General features: G+C 45.7%; 1 protein-coding gene across 2 annotated transcripts; it reads right to left on the reverse strand.

The window, feature by feature from the left end:
* Nucleotides 1-1,183: 1,183 nt before the first annotated feature.
* Nucleotides 1,184-18,413, reverse strand: LOC143973630 (uncharacterized). Of its 2 annotated transcripts, none has more exons than XM_077474490.1 (6): nt 18,345-18,413; nt 17,900-17,977; nt 15,405-15,502; nt 15,205-15,304; nt 7,266-7,370; nt 1,184-2,619 (listed from the first exon to the last, which is right to left on the reverse strand). In XM_077474490.1, the coding sequence occupies exons 2-6, from the start codon at nt 17,931-17,933 to the stop codon at nt 1,670-1,672; spliced, it is 1,287 nt and encodes a 428-aa protein (XP_077330616.1). In that variant the 5' UTR covers nt 17,934-17,977; nt 18,345-18,413; the 3' UTR covers nt 1,184-1,669. The 2 variants fall into 2 exon arrangements, with proteins under 2 accessions (XP_077330616.1, XP_077330617.1); XM_077474491.1 differs by having other exon boundaries at nt 15,205-15,327; nt 18,345-18,391.
* Nucleotides 18,414-20,643: the final 2,230 nt, after the last annotated feature.

Genomic DNA, 20,643 nt, shown 5'->3' on the forward strand with positions numbered 1-20,643 from the left:
AATACACCTATGATCCTTCATTTCTTTGTAAGTGAGCAAACCTACAAAATCTGCAGGGGATCAAATCATTATTTCCCCCACTGTATCTACATCTCATGATACATTAGTGCAGCCTTTCTCAACCTTTTTAGCCCAGGGGAACCCGTAAAATTATTTTCAGGTCTTGGGGAACCCCTGATAAAACCCATTCATTGGGGGTCAGTGGAAACAATGCCCCTTAGCCCTTGTACACACGGTCGGACATTCCGACAACAAAATCCGTCGGATTTTGTCCAACGGATTTTGCCCGAAACTGGTGTTGCATACACACCGTCGGACAAAGTTGTTGGAAAATCCGATCGTTCAGAACTTGATGACGTAATTTCGTTACGACAGGACTACGTTCAGGCTAGTAGCCAATAGCTTTGGTCTCGTAATTTGATCTAAGCATGCGTGGCACTTTGTCCGATCGGAATTCTCTACAAATGATCGGACAAAGTCCCATCGGACCATGTTGTCAGAAAGTTTTATATCTAGCTCTAAAACTTTGTCGGTCGGATATTCCGATGGAAACAGTCCAATGGAGCCCACACACAGTCGAATTATCCGACAACACGGTCCGATCGGACATTTTCCGTCGGAATGTCCGACCGTGTGTACAAGGGCTTACTTTGTTAGTCAGTGTAAGAATAGCCCCCTTACAGAGAGCTATAAAGATCATTGGACTCATCCCACTGGCTACTCCAAGTGGCATTGGCTCAGAATTATACAGGCATCATCAAACAGGAGGTAAATCAGCCACAGCTCAAGGAACCCCTAGCCACCTCTGGAGGAACCTTAGGGTTCCACTGAACCCTGGTTGAGAATGGCTGCATTAGTGTGATGGTCAGTGGGAAGAATGCTCCTTACACTTGTGGTCATTAGGAAGGATTACCCCCACAGATAGCTAAAAAGATCAGTGGTGTCATTGTGATCTTATCCGAGAGGCAGACATTTCTCATTGCTCAAGGAACCCCTAGCAATCTCTGGAGGAACCCCAGGGTTCCATGGAAACCTGGTTGAGAAACCTTGGTCTAAACCAGTGATTCTCAACCAGGGTTCCGTGGGAACCCTAGGGCTCCTCCGAAGGTTGCTAGGGGTTGCGTGGAACCCTAGGCTCCCTTCAGAGGTTGCTAGGGGTTCCTTCAGCATTGGGCAATTTCTGCCTCTCAGATAAGTTCCCATTGACACCATTGATCTTTTTAGCTATCTGTAAGGAGGTAATTCTTCCCAATGACGACCACAATTCTAAGGACCATTCTTCCCACTGACCATCACACTAATGTATCATGAGTTGTAGATTTCTAATTTTTAGCAGGGTTTCCCTGAGACCGGAGAACTATTTCAAGGGTTCCTCTGTGTTCAAAAGCTTGAGAAAGGCTGGTCTAAACAAAGAGGCAGGGATGCAAGCAAGTGGGTTAAGTCAATGTTCTAACTCATTCAAAAGCATTTGTAATCTGAGCTTGGTCAACCATTTTTTTTTCAGCAGAGCAGCATAGTATTACCATGTAAAAAGTTCCACCTTGCAAGCTCCAAAGAAACTTTATACTGTACATTTCCTTCCAAGAAGTGCAGGAAAAAGTTGATGTCAGCAGTTCCATTGTCTTTATATAACAAACCTTTGTGCTATATAGAAGTATTACATTTCCAATCACCTTGTGTGAACTTTCTCGTGTTTGACAAGAGTTGACTTTTGAGTAAAACACCTTCCGCACTCCGTACATGAAAACGGCTTTTCACCAGTGTGAAGTCTCTCATGTCTCACAAGGGATGTCTTCTCCGTGAAACACTTTCCACATTCAGAACATGCAAACGGCTTCACTCCTGTGTGAGTTTTCTGATGGTTAGCGAGACGCGACCTATCTGTAAAGCATTTCCCGCACAGGGAACACAAATACGGTTTCTCACCCGTGTGAACCTTTTCATGTTTAATAAGAGTTGCTTTCTGGGCAAAACATTTCCCGCAACTAAAACAGGAATATGGCTTTACCCCCGTATGAGTCCTCTGGTGTGCGATGAGAGTGGTCCTCTCTGTGAAGCATTTTCCGCATTCAGAACAGGAAAACGGCTTTACCCCAGTATGGACTTTTTCATGTCTAATTAGAGTGGATTTCTGGGTAAAACACTCACCACATTCAGAACAGGAAAATGGCTTCTCCCCCGTGTGCGTCCTTTCATGCTTAGCAAGGTTTGTTCTTTCGGAAAAAGATCTCCCACACTCGGAACAGGAATACGGCTTGTCTCCTGTGTGAACTTTCTCATGCATTTTAAGAGATGACTTCTGGAGAAAAAATTTCCCACATTCGGAGCAAGAGTATGGCATTTCCCCCGTGTGAATTCTCTGATGGGAGATGAGTTTTGCCTTACAGACAAAGCATTTTCCACATATGGAACACGGGAACGTTTCACCCCCTGTACGAGCCACATGATGGGTAACAGGCTGGGATGGATTAGATGACGGATCTGCACTGTGAGGTGCTGGATGAAGATCTGGGTCAATGGCATTCTCTTCCAAAGAAGCTGATTTGACATCATCATCTACTTGACAATCTGCGGAGACAATGGGAAGTCCTTCTGTGTTGTACCTTCTGTATCGTCCATCTGGAGGAAATAAGTAAAACAAGAAATAATCAGGCTTAGAAAACTTCAGCCTAAAAAATCAACAGGACATTGGTTCTTTTGAAATCAGCACATATATTTAGGGCTTTACCATAATGCCATTTGCAGACCAGTGACTTGGGTGGCAGGGTTAAAAAACTTGGTGGCACAAAAAAAAAAAAACGTGGCAGCACTAAGCCTCAGCTTAAGCAAACTGTGAGCCCTTGTACACACGGTCGGACATTTCGACAACAAAATCCGTCGGATTTTGTCCGAAACTGGTGTTGCATACACACGGTCAGACAAAGTTGTCAGAAAATCCGATCGTTCAGAACGTGATGATGTTATTTAGTTACGACGGGACTACGTTCAGGCTAGTAGCCAATAGCTTTGGTCTAGGAATTTGATCTGAGCATGCGTGCCACTTTGTACGATCGGAATTCTCTACAAATGATCGAACAAAGTCCGATCGGATCATGTTGTCGGAAATTTTTTACAGCCCAGCTCTAAAACTTTGTCGGTCAGATATTCCGACGGAAACAGTCCGATGGAGCCCACAGACGGTCAGATTATCCAACAACATGGTCCGATCGGACATTTTCCATCGGAATGTCTGACCGTGTGTACAAGGGCTGATACATTTTTCCTTGTTTTCTTTCCCTCTTCTGTACAGTTCTGTGCTTTTATGGCTAAATTAAAGTGGTTGTAAACCCTTACAAACCACTTTGACCTACAGGTAAGCCTAGATTAAGGCTTGAAACTCCTACCGTGTGTACAGGGCATAACAGGTTTTCTTCTAAGATTGCCTGTATTTGCCTAGATCCAGCTTCCCTGTCACTGATGAAGAAAAGCATCCGCACAAAATGATGCTGCCACCACCATGTTTCACGGTGGGGATGGTGTGTTCAGGGCGATGTGCAGTGTTAGTTTTCTGCCACACATAGCGTTTTGCTTTTAGGCCAAAAAGTTACATTTTGGTCTCATCTGACCAGAGCACCTTCCTACACAGTTTGCCGTGTCTCCCACATGGCTTCTCGCAAACTGCAAGCAGGACTAGTTATGGCTTTCTTTCAACAATGGCTTTCTTCTTGCCACTCTTCCATAAAGGCCAAATTTGTGAAGTGTACAACTAATAGATGTCCTGTGGACAGATTCTCCCACCTGAGCTGTGGATCTCTGCAGCTCCTCCAGAGTTACCACTTGGCTGCTTCTCTGATGAATGCTCTCCTTGCCCGGCCTTTCAGTTTAGGTGGACGGCATGTCTTGGTAGGTTTACAGTTGTGCCATACTCCTTCCATTTTTGGATGATGGATTGAACAGAGCTCCATGAGATATTCAAAGCTTTGGATATTTTTTTTATAACCTAACCCTGCTTTAAAATTCTCCACAAATTTATCCCTGACCTGGTTGGTGTGTTCCTTCGCCATTATGATGCCGTTTGTTCACTAATTTTCACTAACAAATCTCTGAGGGCTTCATAGAACAGTTGCATTTATACTGAAATTAAATTATACACAGGTGGACTCTACTTACTAATTAGGTGACTTCTGAAGACAATTGGTTCCACTAGATTTCAGTTAAGGGTAACAGAGTAAATGGAGGCTAAATACAAATGCACGCCACACTTTTCAAATATTTATTTGTAAAAAAATGTTAAAAACCATTTATCATTTTCCTTCCACTTCACAATTATGTGCCACTTTGTGTTGGTCTATCATATAAAATCCCAATAAAATACATTTACATTTTTGGTTGTAACATGACAGAATGTAGACAATTTCAAGGGGTATGAATACTTTTTCAAGGCACTGTACATAATCTGAATAAACATATGTAGCACCCTGGGGTTTAGTCAGGGATGCTCCTCACAAATTACTTGCCAGAAGTAGCTATTTTGGTCAATTGTTAGAGATCCATTGATTTCTCACTAAGTTTGGCCTTGTTGTACTTTTCTCTTCTACCGCTAGGTGGCTGGGCACTTGGTGGTAGGGTATGTGGCGTGTCTCAGCCAATGAGCAGGGGTTTTCTTGGATTCCTTGGCCTGCTGGTAGAGCCTATATATTTGGGTGGAGTCAGGTGATCTATGTTGCGTGTCACCTGGATGACTGTCTGAGTGGATGGTCGTATGCCCTGGGCTGCTAAGCCGGAGATTGGGCCTATCCCGAGGGCAGTGCAGGGTTGGGATTGCGGGTTGCAGTCCAACCAGAAGTGACAGTTCTGCCACCAGAGAACTTGTCATGGTCGGGGGTAGACGGGAAGCTGTTGCCACTAAGGGACCAATCACCTTTACCAGGGACCACAGGGAGTAACTGAAGCAAGTACCGGAGCAGCATTCTCACCAAACGGGCACGGTGGAGAATCGGGAAACTTCAGGCAGCGATCAAGTCAGGGGTGACGCTTGCAGAACAGCCTTGTGAGTCAAGCCAGAGACCAAGCCAATTAGTAGGGGTAAAGCTTGAGAAGTATCTGGAGTGCGAAGCTAGGGACCCAGCAGGGAAGTGTGGGTGACGCTTGCGGGAGATACCACCGCAAACATTGGAGGAGCTCAAGGGATTCAGAGTGAGTGAATCTACTTCTCTCTGGAACCCTCAATGAATTAGTATGCATGAGAAAATGAGAAAATTAAATAGAGAATCCCATTTCACTAATAGATTGGGAAGGCATTTTCATTAATACATAAACTATCAGTAGCGGTTAAACATCAAGAAAGAAATTATAACATCATGATGAGGTGGTACTGGAGCCCAGTGAGCTTAAATAAAATAAATAAGGATAATACAGAGATATGTTGGAGATGTCTTATGGCTAGAAGAACAATGATACATATCTGGTATGGGTGTCATATGGTGAGGGATTTCTGGTATAAGATATTTGAGATATACCAGAAGGTGTCAGAAATTGAGATACAGCCAAATGTCAGTATGTCAATATTATCCAAAATACCAGGGTCAATTAAATTTATTAGGGCAAATGTTCTTCACCACATGATAACAGCTGCCAGGACAATAATAGCCCAAAACTGGTGAAAAGCAACAAGCCCTACAATAGCAGAGTGGGTTTGTGAAATGAATGAAATGCAACACATGGAGGAACAGATAAGGAGGGAAGAGAGAACATAAGAAATCAAATGCCAAAAATATGGCAACAATGGGAAGCGTTTCGATTCTCAACAAATATAATACAATATTTATGAAGGGTCACTGTCAGGGCTGGCTTAGTCCTTTCTTCTCTAGGCTGGCTGCTCAGCTGTCGGCTAATTGCCAGCTCTCATCTCTCTCCACAGTCACCCAGCTGTTCCTGATCCTACTCGTCTGATCCGCCTACTTAAAGCTGTCCAGCTCACTTCATCTCTGCCTTCACCTTGGTCACATCACAAGAAACCATCTCCTGTGGTTCTGTTTAAAGACTGGCTTGCTGACATCCCTTCTGGCTCTTTACCCTGCTTGCTGTTGCTCCACTTGGATCCTTGACTTCTGGCCTGGCTGATTACCCGATCTGGTTATTGAGCTCTGGCCTGGCTGACAACTCGATCCGGTTACTGGACTCTGGCTAAGCTAAGGTACTCTGGTTTCCTCCAACACTCCAAAGACATGCTGGTAGGTTAATTGGCTTCTGTCTAAATTGGCCCTAGTATATGTATGTGTGTGTAAGCTCCTTGCGGGTAGGGACTGATGTGAGTGTACAATGTATATGTAAAGCTTGGAGCACTAGGCACTTTCACTTTCTGACTGAAGGAGAAGAGCTCGGCACTCGTCGTTGGCTGCATTTCGTTATCATTACTAAATGTGAGTTTTTATGGGTATTATTTTAATAAATTGTTGCATACGGGATTATGCTATGAGCATTTTTTTCTCATATTCTAATACCGCTATCCATTGAGTTTCCATTATGCAATATTTATTTTATTTTTTTTCGTTTTATATGAAGTGCTACACTGTTATTCATTGAAGGCATTGAAGGTCCAGTAATGCGAACCTTGGCACTCCAGATGTTTTGAAACTACATTTCCCATGATGCTCCACTAAATTGCAGAGTGCAAGAGCATCATGGGAAATGTAGTTCCAAAACATCTGGGGTGCCAAGGTTCTCCATCAATGCTATAGTAGAAGCCAGGTGGACCTTTGACCTTGATCCTTTAAGTAAGGGATATGCAATTAACGGACCTCAAGCTGTTGCAAAACTACAAGTCCCATCATGCCTCTGCCCCTGGGTGTCATGCTTATGGCTTGTTATGCCTCATGGGACTTGTAGTTCTGCAACAGATGGAGGTCCGCTAATTTCATATCCCTGCTTTAAGTACTAGGTGAGGGCTCTCCAGAAGCGAGACCCCCAAAGTCAGGGAAAGTAAAAAGGCCACAGATCCTCTCCTTGACATCAGAACAGGCCCTGAAAAAACCTTCATCCTCGGTCTCTGTGAGGTTAAAAAAAACAAAAAAACATGCAGTGTAAGTGCCCGTGATAAATACGTGTTGAAACACTTTGTGCTCTGTTGTTACAATGCCCAGTAAAATGTAATAAAAATGTATTACTGTGAAAAATGACATCATTTATATTGTAAAAAGGAAGTTTCCTGTGACAGAGGAGAAATTTTGCATTGGCAAATTGTACCGTTTGACGGACATTTTCCAAATATAGTTTTTATTCCTCACCTGTGCTGATCTCCATTGGAATTTCCTCCACTTTAATCCTCACAGTTCTATCTTCCTCCTCCTCAGCTTTGGCGTCTCTCTGAGTCCCTCTGGTGTCTCCGGGGTCTGTGAATAAAGATGAGAGTGAAGCCCCCTGTACTGAGATGTATGAGAGACCCCAGAGAGTGTGTGTGGGGGGAGACTGGTCACGTCTCTTTTTTCGGTAAGCAACAGAATAATAACAGATTATTTACACAGCATAGAGCAGCAGTCTCCAAACTGTGGCCCTTTGCTTGTCTTTATCTGGCCCTTGGGGTACTATTCTATCCTCTGACACCAACAATTGATGATAATTTCTGTTGCTGACACCAACAATGGGTCATTATTCCTCCTACTGATACCATCAAAAGGGCACGATATTTCTCAATGATACCAATGATGGGCCACTATTCCTCAGACTGACACCAATGATGGGGCACAAATTCTTTCAGTGACACCAAGAAAAGGGAACAATTCCTCCCGCTGACTCCAGCGATGGGGCAGAAATTATTTCCATTGACACTAACAATGGGGCACTATTCATTCACTGGCACCAAAGATAGAACATTGTTTACTCCCACTGGACGCCGGGACTTTTTCTCCCCCCATCAACCACAGTTCAGCCCTCTAAAGTCTTCAGGACAGTAAACTGGCCCTTTGTTAAGAAAGTTTGGAGACCCCTGGTATAGAGCACCACATTGAACATACACAGCTATAAGGTATCTCATTCATAAGAGAATTAAGACCAGGCACGGACCGACCATTGGGGCACTTGGGCACTGCCCGAGGGCCCCATGCCACTAGGGGGCCCCATCAGGGTTGCCAGCCTCAATAAAACCAGGGACAGTATGTAAAAATCTGTGTTTTTAAAAAAATACCAAGATTATATCTGCCCCACCTCTCCAGTACCTTTTCAGTGTGTGTATGTGTATTCTGTGTGTATACTGTGTGTCTGTGTGTGTATACTGTATGTGTGTGTATACTGTGTGGCCCCAAAATCTCCTATTGCCCGGGGGCCCCATAATCTTCTATTGACTGGAGGCCCCATAATCTTCTATTGCCCGGGGGCCCCATGAGTTGTCAGTCCGCCCCTGTTTGAGACTAAAGTCTAAAGCCACACTAAAAAAACATTTTTTTTATATTGCAAGAATGAAATAAGAAAAAAATAATAGAAAGAAAGGGAAGAAAATAAAAAAAGGAGGGCGATAGGAAAGAGGAAGGGGAAAAAAGGGAAAGGGGCTTCTATCCTGCTGCCAGTGGGGATTTTTCATTAAGAGGACATAATAAATTTAAATTGGGGGGGCGTGTCCGGCGCGTGACCAAGATGGCCGCTTGAATACAGGGCTCTCCACACTGACGGCACAAATCGGCGGCTTACAGCACTTCCCGGGAATTATTTTTTCACCGACTGGCCGGCGCTTTTACCACAAAGCAGAGGAGAGATGTCCCTCAAAAGAAAGGAGGACAGGATCCCTCGGAAACTGACGGCATTCATGTATCAGCCGTCCACACGGCGCAACCAAAATGGCGCCGAGGCTCCGTCCCGCTGCGGGCTGAGGATGGCAGCTGCTTCTCCTCATCACGGAGAGAACATCCCCGCGCATCACACCGCACTGGTAAGTGCTACCACGGGGGAAAACTCCTACACATCGCCTCCAGGAACGCCGCTGACGAATAGTCCGGCGAAATCTAAGATGCGACTGGATAATGGTTTACCTCAGGATAGTGTCCAGGCCGCCACCATGCCCTATGTCTTCCCTCAGCAAAGCCCACAACCAGACGCCATTGCCTCCTTTCCCACAGCAGGTCAGGCAGTCATGGACACTACTCTCAAAGAGATGCTGATGTCCCTTAGAAGTTCTTTGCAGTCTGACATGATGTCCCTTATGCAGAACTTTGGTAGTAGCATTAATGCATTAGAAGACAGAGCCACGCAACTTGAGGCAAATATGGGGGATGTCACTATTACTATTAATGACATGATTGATGCCCAGGAAGCACAGGCCCAAGAAACATGCTGGATTAAAGATAAAATCGCAGATTTAGAGGACAGGGCCAGACGCAACAACTTTAAAATCCGTGGAATTCCTGAATCAGTTCAGAACACTGAGCTGCCTTTATTTGCTAAAAACCTTCTTAAAGCTATACTCCCTGATGCAAAAGGCATTGAACTAGTTATTGATCGTATACACAGGCTACCTAAACCCTCTTTCCTCCCTGATGCTGTACCTAGGGATGTTATCCTTAGGGTGCACTTCTATCATATTAAGGAGCAATTTATGCACACAGTAAGAGGGCTGCCCTCTCTCCCTGACCCTTATGGCCACCTGCAGGTATATGCTGATCTGTCTCAACATACCCTAAGCAGACGCAGACAACTCAATACTATCACCAAGGCGCTGCGCAACAATCAAATCCAGTATCAATGGATTGCACCATCCAAAATCTCTATCCAATACGAGGGATCGAAACACCTAGTCCATTCGCTGCAACAAGGCCTGAGACTCCTGCGAAACTGGAACATTGTTCCTTCTCATAGTGAAGCGACCCCCATGGATCAAAGCAACACAGGTGCCATGTCTCCTCAATCTCTCCCGCCAAGATCCCGCAGAAATCAACTCCCTACCTAGGGTCCCGGTTTTGTGATCACTGCATGCCGATTCGGTGTGTCCTATGCTCATATTCACGCTCGGTACAAAAACTCTTTACCCCCACTTAGTGTTTCCTGGCACTGGTGTGCTCAGGTCTGTTCTATTGGAAACACTTTTGCATTGGTTTATTTTTTTTATTTTTTTATTTTGTTTTTTCTCTTACTGCCACTGTAAGCGACTACAGCACGGTTCTCTGGCTGATCAACGGGCAGTATCTCTTCGCATCTAGAGGCTTAGACACTTGCTTTTTATGCTTTGATTCATCCAACTTTGTCTTTTTTTTTGTGCGCTTTGTTTTTCTCTTCCTCCTACCCTCTCCCAGCAGGTCTACATAAGTATCTGTTTTTCCTGGAAAAGACGTCTACATCCTCACCCACACATCGTTTTGATCAACTATCAACGCTTTCTCCGGCAGCATCCCTTGAAATTGCACATAATCTCCTCTTGGACCCGCTTCTCTCTCCTGCAGTACTTCAGGTAACTTTCCAGCTACTACAGTTCCTCCCGTCCTAACCTGCAAACATGACCATCAAAATTGTCTCCATCAATGCCAAAGGATTAAACCATCCTGCTAAGAGGACCTCTCTATGGTCACTTGCCAAGCAAACCCAATGTGATATCCTGTGTGCACAAGAGACACACTTCTTGGGTAGCCACCCTCCTTCTTGTACAAACAAGAACTTCAGTACAGTTTATATGGCCAATGCTACCTCCAAAAAGAAAGGAGTTCTTATTGTCATTCGCAATTCCCTCGCATTCCAACTCACCCAGGTTATCCTGGACCCCGATGGTCGATACATCATTTTAACTTGCACGATCAATACTACCCCTTACACTATTATTAACTCCTACGCTCCTAATGCGCACCAAACACGATTCCTACGTAAGCTCCATAAGAAAATAGCTACAGCTCAGCAAGGAGCAGTGATATGGTGTGGAGACTTTAACTGCACCCCTGACCCTGCCCTGGACTCCTCGATCCGCACCAAGAGACCTAGACCAGCTTTAAATCCCCTTCTTTCTCGCTTTCGTCTATACGATGTTTGGAGATGCCTGCATGTTGATGAAAAGGACTTTACTTTTTCTCCTCCTGCCACAATTCTTACTCGCGCATTGACCTCTTTCTCACAGATCCTTGGACCCTTCAAAAAATCTCTTCCTCCACTATTCACTCCACGACGTGGTCTGACCACTCTCCATAACTATTGAAGACTCTGCATAACTCAATAGCATAACTCAATAGCATAACTATTGAAGACTCTGCTAAAACCCCTCCGGCCTACTTGTGGAGACTTAACACTAGGATTCTGCAAACGGACCCGTATACAGACCTGTTATCTGAAAACTTATTAGCTTTCTTCTTGCAAAACAAAGACTCAGTTACAGACCCTCATGTGTTATGGGCGTCTCATAAAGCGTACATGAGGGGCTTGTTTATTCAATACGGAGCTAGAGATAGGAGACGTAGGAGGCAGCGTTTAGATGACATCCTTGCTAAAATACAAAACACTGATTCCATGAACAAACAGAACCCTACTCTGGCTCTCAAATCCCAACTGACTTCCCTCAGACTCGAACTCAGAACTTTACTGTTAGAAACCCATGACAAACTACAAAAACGCTTTAGAATGAAATTTTTTGCTGAGGGTAATAAACCCGGCAAACTACTTTCACATCAGATCAAAGGCCATGTATCCAAATCGCCTATACCCTTTTTGCTCCACCCTACCACCAACTCTAAGTTGACTAATCCACAAGCTATTGCTAATGCTTTTAGCGAATATTACAGTGGTCTGTACAACCTCGCTGATGATATTACACTTCATCAGCCTCAACCCTCCCAAATTCAGGCCTTCTTACACTCAGTCAATCTTCCCCAACTGACCCCTCAGCAGTTGGAACAACTAAATACCCCATTCACACAAGATGAACTTAGAAAAGCCATCCAAACTTTACCCAACAACAAAGCCCCCGGTCCGGATGGCTTTGTAGGTGAATATTATAAACAATTCGCCCATGTACTTGTTGAACACTTGACTCCTGTTTTCAATTCTGCTGCCTCCTCCGCCTCCTTTCCTCAGGAAATGCTTAAAGCTTTGATTGTTACCATACCGAAGCCAGGGAAGGAGCCAAACCTACCACAGAATTTTCGTCCTATTTCTCTTCTCAATCATGATGTAAAACTGTATGCGAAAGTGATCTCCTCTAGACTACTTGACATATTGCCATTATTAATACACCCTGACCAATCTGGCTTTGTCAAAGGTCGCCAGACTTCTGATGCCACACGGCGTATGATCAACATCATTCATTATGCAGCGACCCATCGAGTGCCTTCTCTGCTCCTTTCTTTGGATGCGGAGAAGGCATTCGATCTGGTTCACTGGCAATATCTAAAACTTACCCTGGAAAAATTTGGATTTCAAGGTTTTATCCTCACTGCAATTCTCGCTTTATACTCTACCCCCTCAGCCCAAGTCTATTGTTTATCTATGCTTTCTACGCCATTTCCCATCACGAACGGCACGAGACAAGGCTGCCCCCTCTCGCCCCTGATATTTGATCTCATGATAGAACCCCTCGCAACTAAAATTAGATCCCACACTGCCATCTCTGGTTTTCTCATTGGAAACACTGATCACAGAATCAGCCTTTTTGCGGACGACATTATTTTTGCATTAACTAACCCCGTCACTTCCCTGGCTTCGGTACAAGTTGTACTTGATGATTTCAGCTGTGTTTCATATTATAAAGTTAACGCTACTAAGTCCTATATCCTGCCAATAGCAATGTCTCCACATCAGCAAACATTTTTGCAGACTAGATATCAATATGCCTGGTCCACAAATACTCTCACATACTTAGGTATAAAACTCACTGCACACACCACAGCATTATACCAAACCAATTACCTGCCCTTTTTGCATACACTACCTATAGAATTGAATAAAATCTCCAAATTGTCACTTTCTAGCGCAGGTAGATTAGCTGCCTTCAAGATGGTCTTGCTCCCACGACTTCTCTATCTCTTTAGATCACTGCCCATTCCGATACCCATGTCTTTCTTCACACAGACACGATCCCTTCTCAGAAACTTTGTATGGCAATGTAAAAGTACGAGGGTAAACCATGCAGCCCTCGTTAGACATAAATTAGCTGGCGGTATGGGATACATTGATGTGCAGGACTACTACATGGCGGCTGTCTTAGCACAATTGAGAGAATGGTTCTCCCCCAACCCTCTTAACCAATGGAGCTCCATTGAAGCTTCTCAAATCCCCAGTGGCAACTTGAAAATTTGGCTCCTGAGCTTTCCCTCCTTATGTAAAATGGACAAGCATATATCTCCGACTGTTCGTGCATCAGTAAAGGCATTTTCCTATCTCCTCACGAACTTACCTACCCTAGCCACCCAGTGTAAGGTACCCATACCGATCGAAGTCCTTAACTTGCTCATACCCGACATGCAGATAGCTCCTTGGAAAAAAAAAAGGTATAACACATATTGGAGACTTATACTCTTCTGAATTTCTCCACCCGTTCCCTACACTACAACAAAGTTTTTCGCTCACCTCAAGGGACTATTACACATACATTCAAGTCTCGCATTGCTTACTCAGACACCCGCATGCACATCTTACCTTGCCCACGAAAATATTGCAGTATTTTACTAGCACTGTAGCCCCAGTCAAAGGCATTTCGCTTTTTTATGCTTCACTTAAAGGTAAAAACTCCATCGATATCCTTCCTCCCATGCTTAAATGGGAAAAGGATATCGGTGTTTCCCTATCTCCGCAACAATGGCAATGTGCACTACGCTCCATCTACAAAACAACTAAATCTGCTAACCTTTGGGAACTCACTTATAAATTTACCCTCAGGTGGTATCTCACCCCTGCGCGTGTGCGATTGTATAATGAGTCCCTAGACGCACATTGTTGGAGACAGTGTGGTACACCTGGCACCCTCTTTCATATACTTTGGGATTGCCCCCACATCAAATCATTGTGGATAGATATATTCCGCCTAATTGCTGAAGTAACCAGTATCCCCATTGAACCATCCCGGCCTTGGCGATTTTGTCTATAGGCATAGAGCTTTATCCACACGCACTCCAATATATTATTACACAGATTCTATTAGCTACTAGACTGGTGATAGCCGTAACTGGAAATCCCCCGCTTCAATCTCCCATACGGAAATTGTATGCTTAGTACATACACATTATGCTTATGAACGCATGTATGCTGTGGCAGAAGGTTACTTAACTAAAATAACAGCGTGTTGGAAATTATGGGATGCATGGTTCGTCAAATCACGTCCCTTATTCATCTGAATTACCACTCTTACATTATAGACTCCCTCTTTCAATATACCGCACTGAGCCTGCTCCCCTCCCCCCTATCCCCTTCTTCTGCCCCCCCCTTCCCTTTTTTTTTTTTTTGCTCTATCATACTGCATCTGGCGATCTCTATTGGGTCGACCAACATGTCCACGCACTCTAGATGCTTTTTTCTCTACCCATTTGTTTATATTAACTAGTTGTAGTTTAACCACTGTTCAAGTTATAACATGTTATTTTTTCAGCATCCTGATCTACGGATGGTACTTTCACCTATACGGCGTACCCTGTTCCTATTGTCATCTTCCCTGCTGATTTTCATATTATAGTAACTGGGTTGTCTGCCCCTCTGGACACAGCAAGATCCCGTTTGGGGTGTCTAGAGGGGAGATATTCCCCCATCATACTCTCTTTCTGCTCTGTTGATGTGACTACAGTATCCGCAATGTGAATAGGGTATATGTTCTCAACCCTAGAACTTCTCCCGTTTATGTAATATTCTCCCATTGAATACTGTAACTGTGGTTATTGTTATTCTGTTCTTGTTTTTTCTCTCTTTGTGCTCCTAAAATTTAATAAAAACTTATTGAATTAAATTTAAATTGGAGCCAATGGAACCACGTCTTAGGGAAGTGCTCTTCCTGGTGGCACAACGACTGTCTACTGACAGAGGAGGGGGGAGAAGAAGAGATTGTTGTAATGACTAAACAAGGAGAATCTGGGACTTGTCTCTGGATTGGTACTACATTCACACCTGAGGGACGAAACATGTTTGGCACTCAAGTATCTTATGTACCTTTTTTGGAACTGAGCCAAGCACGCTTTTGCAGGTTTTTTTTATTTAGGGTGTTAAAAAATAAGAGATTATTGTAGTGACTGAACAAGGAGAATCTGGGACTCCTCTTTGGATTTAGTGTTTATTACTCACCTGTGCTGATCTCTGGAGGGATTTCCTCCTCCTTACATGGATCATCACTCTCCTCAAACATTTCTTCATCTTCAACTTTAACAACAATCAGGCCTTCACCCTGGAGAAGACACAATATAGCATCTATTCACCAGGTTTTCATTTTTGATTTCACGAAACATGCAAATATCAGGCTATTTAAAAACTTTAGTTCCACCCACCTGATCCTCCTGAGGGATCTCCTGATGTTCCTGTGTGGAGTCCCGGGGGTACAGAGGACGGGGACATCTCTCTGGGGAATTTCTGTTACTGGATCCATCTGTAGGAAACACACACACTGATTGAATACATTGGGGAACATTTATCATAACTGGAGCAGACAGAATCTGGAGCAGTAACCCCTCATCTTCCATCTTTTGCATCGTTAAAATGGGCGCTGAGTCAGTGAACGTGTCATTTTCTCTCTGCATCCCTAGCCAGGAGCTGCTGCGCGATAGCAACCCATTCAAGTCTATTAGGACGCAGCGGCTGTGGAATAATGTAACAGCCATGCGGGTAAGTGGCTCTGAGTGCACATTATCGGTGTTCTGAGATGCTCATCTGTACCTGCACGCTTGTCACATTAGAAGGAGCTGGTCTATGCAGCTACTACATCCTAATAGCAGAACTAAACCCATGGATTTAAAGTGGAACTAAAGATCCACTGTCAAAAGCAGCAAGCAGGCAGAATCTTTATTGCAGAAGAGATCCACAATAAAATACACCTACCTGCCTGCTCACTGGCTTCTCAGGCATGTAAACTGAGCTGGGCATGTGCAGCTCAGCTTTCACTACTGGCACAGTCCCTGCGCGCTGGGATGACTGACTCCTGCGCATGCGCAGGAGTGACATCATCCCGCGCCGTCCAATGAAAACAGCTGAAGACTGGCACCTGGCAGAAGATGCTGTTGCTGGCAAGCAGTGGCAGCCCATCCATTAGGGGCCCAGGGGTACCGCCCTCCTAATCCATGCGTCCAGCCCCTAATTTACATGCAGGGCACCGGACGCATGGATTCATATGTTTGCTTTTTGTTTTAAGCACATGATTAGAGCCTGAGGCTGTAATTGGCTTCAAAAAACACTGCAACCTGAGCCCACCCAGTTATGTGACAATAGCAAATTAATATTCTCTATTGTCATCTTGATTCTCCTCCCAGGAAATTTAAGAAGCCGGTCCTGAGACCTGATTGGCCGAGAGGAGAAGCGACTGCATTCCTGGGGGAGGATGTATTGGGAAATCTGGGAGATGGCCACCGCTGTCCTCATTGGAGTGATCTCTCTGTATCGCCGCCGCCGCTACAGAGAATGTATGGGGAGATCCGGGAGATGGCCGCCACCGTCTTCATCAAAAGTGAGCTCTCTGCATCACCGCCAACGCCCCCCCCCCCCCCGCACTTTTTCGGTGTGATGTGGTGCGATTTGAGCCCTTTCAAAAAATGGAATTTGTGGTTTGGTTCCTGTGCAATTCACATGCGAATATTTGTGTGAACCAGGGCTTAATGCTTGAAGCATCTGAAATAACATAACAACATAACGAATGAATCTTCCAAAATAACTTCCGAAAATACTAATCGATTCTGAACAATGACTATACAAAATGAATCCGAATATACAAAGTGACTTTGGAAAACGAATCATTCTAACATAGTAAATATGATGAAACAAAGTGATTAAAGTGGAGCTCCACCCAAAATGGAAAGCTCCGCTTGTTTGCCCCCCCCCCCCGCCACCTTTTGGGGGGAGTAAATACCTGTTTTTGACAGATGCCCATCCCCAATTCTAGGTGAAGTTCCCCGAAAGCTCGCCCCCCTCTTTCCCTCACTGCCAGATCATTCCCAAAGCGCAGCAAGCTGCGTGCATGCGCAGTAGGGAACCGGCTATGAAGCCACAAGGCTTCACTGTCAGTTTCCCTTTCAAGGAATGGCCGCGGCAGCACCCGAGAGCACCCTGAGAAATCGTCTGGGGTGCTGACATTGCGGGGTCCCTGGACAGGTAAGTGAAGTGTCCTAATATTAAAAATCAGCTGCAGTAATTTTTAGTGGGGGGGGGGGGGGGGTTATTGCTCCTCTTTAACTTAAAGCATAGCTCCAGGCTTCTTTGGAAAAAGTTTAAAGTCAGCAGCTATAAATACTGCAGCTGCTGACTTTTAATATTAGGACACTTACCTGTCCAGGAATCCAGCGATGTCTTCACCCCAGCCGTTTTTTTTAATATGGGCTCTCAGGTGCTGCCGCCGCCATCTCGGGTGAGGGGAACCTTGCGGCTTCACAATGGGTTCCCTACTGCGCATGCGCAAAGTGTGCTGCGATTTGTGAATCACCCGGCGGCGGGGGGAAGGAGGAGGGGGGCTGAAATTCCGTAAGAGTTTGCTGCAGCGAAGTCAGCCAGAAATGGGAGCGGGTACCTGTCAAAACCAAGTACCCGCTCCCCCCCCGAAAGGTGCCAAATGTGGCAGTGGAGGGGGTGGGGGGGATAAGCGGAGTTTGCCCTTTTGGGTGGAGCTCTGCTTTAACCTTTGAAAATGAAAGGTAGAAGCTGATTGGTTGTCATGTACAATGGCTCCAGACTGAGTAAATCTCTTGCATTGTTTCTATGTCTTTATATCAGAGGATGTGTGTATCTAGGTGGATCCTCAATACTCTTCTCTCCTTTACAAGAAATGAAAGTCTCCTCTTACCCAGTGATGTGAGGGGCGGCTGATCCTGCATCATGACGTCCTTCTATATACTTCCACTCCTCTGTGTGTCCGTCGCTGCTATAAAAGAATATAATCAAATATGATACAAGTGTGAGATATATATATATATATATATATATATATATATATATATATATATATATAGCTCAGTGAAGGCAAGGGTCTACCTCTGTGTGGCAGGAAGATCAGAGGATCCATATAAAATAACTCTCCTGCCACAAGCATTTGCTTTTCTGATGTACTAAGACTGTCTACAGAATAAACCCCAGCACCATCATCCCCAGAGCACAGCCCCCATCTCATGTTCTACACATCAGAGGAATTGCAGGAAGATGATGATGTGTGGAGGAGACATGATCCCCCCATCCAGTCCACACACACAGTGCTGAGACCCCCTTCTCTCATAATAAGAAGACATTATTACCTCCTCTTCACTGGACACACATTCTGCAAACCTCACACCCCCTCCAGGAGGATTTTTTTTTTTTTTTTTAGCTAAACTCCACCCCTCCTTTCTCGTACTATGGTCTACAAAAAAATGGCCGCCCACCCTCTGGCACTGAGGACAATTTCTCCTGACAGACGTTCGCCCTCTAGTGGCGACTCTGCTTCTCCATTAAAACAAACGGACGGCTGACTGTGGGAGATGGTCCAGTCGATCGACTAGGACGTTGTCACTATGGTAACCAGGAAGCAGCTGTGGAACGCACAGAGCGGATATGCTGGAGCCACCGAGCGGAAGTGGCAGAGAATGGTTATGTCTTTTTATAATGATTGGACGCCGGGCAAACCCTTTCTCGCCCCAAATCAGTTTATGCAGCAGATCAGGCAGTGATTGGATACCAGAGGTTACAGCATATTATTACCACTCGCTGATTAGTTGCTCGAGGTTACAGCACATCATGTAGAGTTGCCACCTCATCCCTTTAAACCCAATTTATCCCCTCCTGTCATCCTGCCCCCTCCTGTCACTCTGCCCCCTCCTGTCATCCTGCCCCCTCCTGTCACTCTGACCCCTCCTGTCATCCTGCCCCCTCCTGTCACTCTGACCCCTCCTGTCATCCTGCCCCCTCCTGTCACTCTGCCCCCTCCTGTCATCCTGCCCCCTCCTGTCACTCTGACCCCTCCTGTCATCCTGCCCCCTCCTGTCACTCTGCCCCCTCCTGTCACTCTGACCCCTCCTGTCATCCTGCTCCCTCCTGTCACTCTGACCCCTCCTGTCACCCTGACCCCTCCTGTCACTCTGCCCCCTCCTTTCATCCTGCCCCCTCCTTTCACTCTGACCCCTCCTGTCATCCTGCCCCTCCTGTCACTCTGCCCCCTCCTGTCATCCTGCCCCCTCCTGTCATCCTGCCCCCTCCTGTCACTCTGCCCCCTCCTTTCATCCTGCCCCCTCCTTTCACTCTGACCCCTCCTGTCATCCTGCCCCTCCTGTCACTCTGCCCCCTCCTGTCATCCTGCCCCCTCCTGTCATCCTGCCCCCTCCTGTCATCCTGCCCCCTCCTGTCACTCTGCCCCTTCCTGATACTCTGTCCCCTCCCTTCACACTGCCCCCTTCTGTCATCTGCCTGCACCCTCCTTTCACACTGCCTGCTCCCTCCTGTCACTCTGCTTGCCCCCCTCCTGTCACGGTGCCCTCTGAAGAACAATACACATTTGTATTGCTCTTCAGAGGGCATTTGACAGGCAGGGATGAGGTGTTATATCACCTCCTTACCACCTGTTTAAACCCCACAGTATCGCTCCGTCATTTAATGCATTGCACATGGATGCGTGGAGCCCCCCTTCACTTGAATGGGCCACATTCGGCAGTCAATACTGGTCGCTGAACCCAACAGTGCAGACATGCTTTGTCTCATTGTGATGCAAAACATTTTGGCTGTGGCAGGTATACATCCCCCTCTGCTGCCTTTTCAGCTTGAGGGGAATAGTTGGGTAGCAGTTAAAACACAGCTCAACCTCTAATTTTTACTGTCCCCCCCAACCACAAGTGTAAACGGAGTCGCAGGGCACTCTGAAGAGTGATCCAAATTGGATCATGCTTTGAAGGTATTTGACAGATGGTGACGAAGCGTTATGTTGCCTCCTCACCACCTGTTTTTAACCCCTAAAAACCCATGCCACTGTGCTGTAGCCATGTGCATTGCACACGGTTGCAGCGTAGCCCCATTCCGGTGAATGGGTTGAGTTAAGCGCGCAGTGTCATGGGTTTGGCTTGAAGAAAAGGTGGCAACCCTACTTGGGGTAGAATGTGATCGATGGTGATTGGGGGGGGAGTCTGGTAAATGGAATAAGTGGCAGTGCTGGATGGGGATAGGATCAATGACACTCTCTTGCAGTAATCTATCGATGTCCACACAATCCCCACTGTATGGGGGGTAGGGGGTTGAGAGTGGAAGGATGAGAGAGACCCCTAGCTTTGTCTGCAGTCTCTCCTGTGCCTCCCTGTCTGCTGGTAGGTGTGTGTGTGATGCCCGGTACCTGGCATGCCAGCAGGGGGCAGGGTCTGTTCTCATTCTGGGTGATCTGCTCCTGCCTCTGCGGTCCCTGACTGTCTGCACTCCATCTGTCCTGGTTAGGGATGAGCTGAACACCCCCCACACCAGAACTTTCAAACTGACCTAAAATTCGTGCAAGCTTTAGAACCCCATTGAAGTCTATGGGACTCGAACGTTCGAAATAAAAAGTGCTAATTTTAATGGCTAATATGCAAGATATTGTCC

Source organism: Lithobates pipiens, unplaced genomic scaffold (assembly GCF_037356315.1).
Source record: "Lithobates pipiens isolate NorthernLeopardFrog02 unplaced genomic scaffold, aLitPip1_a1.2 Scaffold_88, whole genome shotgun sequence".
Classification (NCBI taxonomy): Eukaryota; Metazoa; Chordata; class Amphibia; order Anura; family Ranidae; genus Lithobates; species Lithobates pipiens.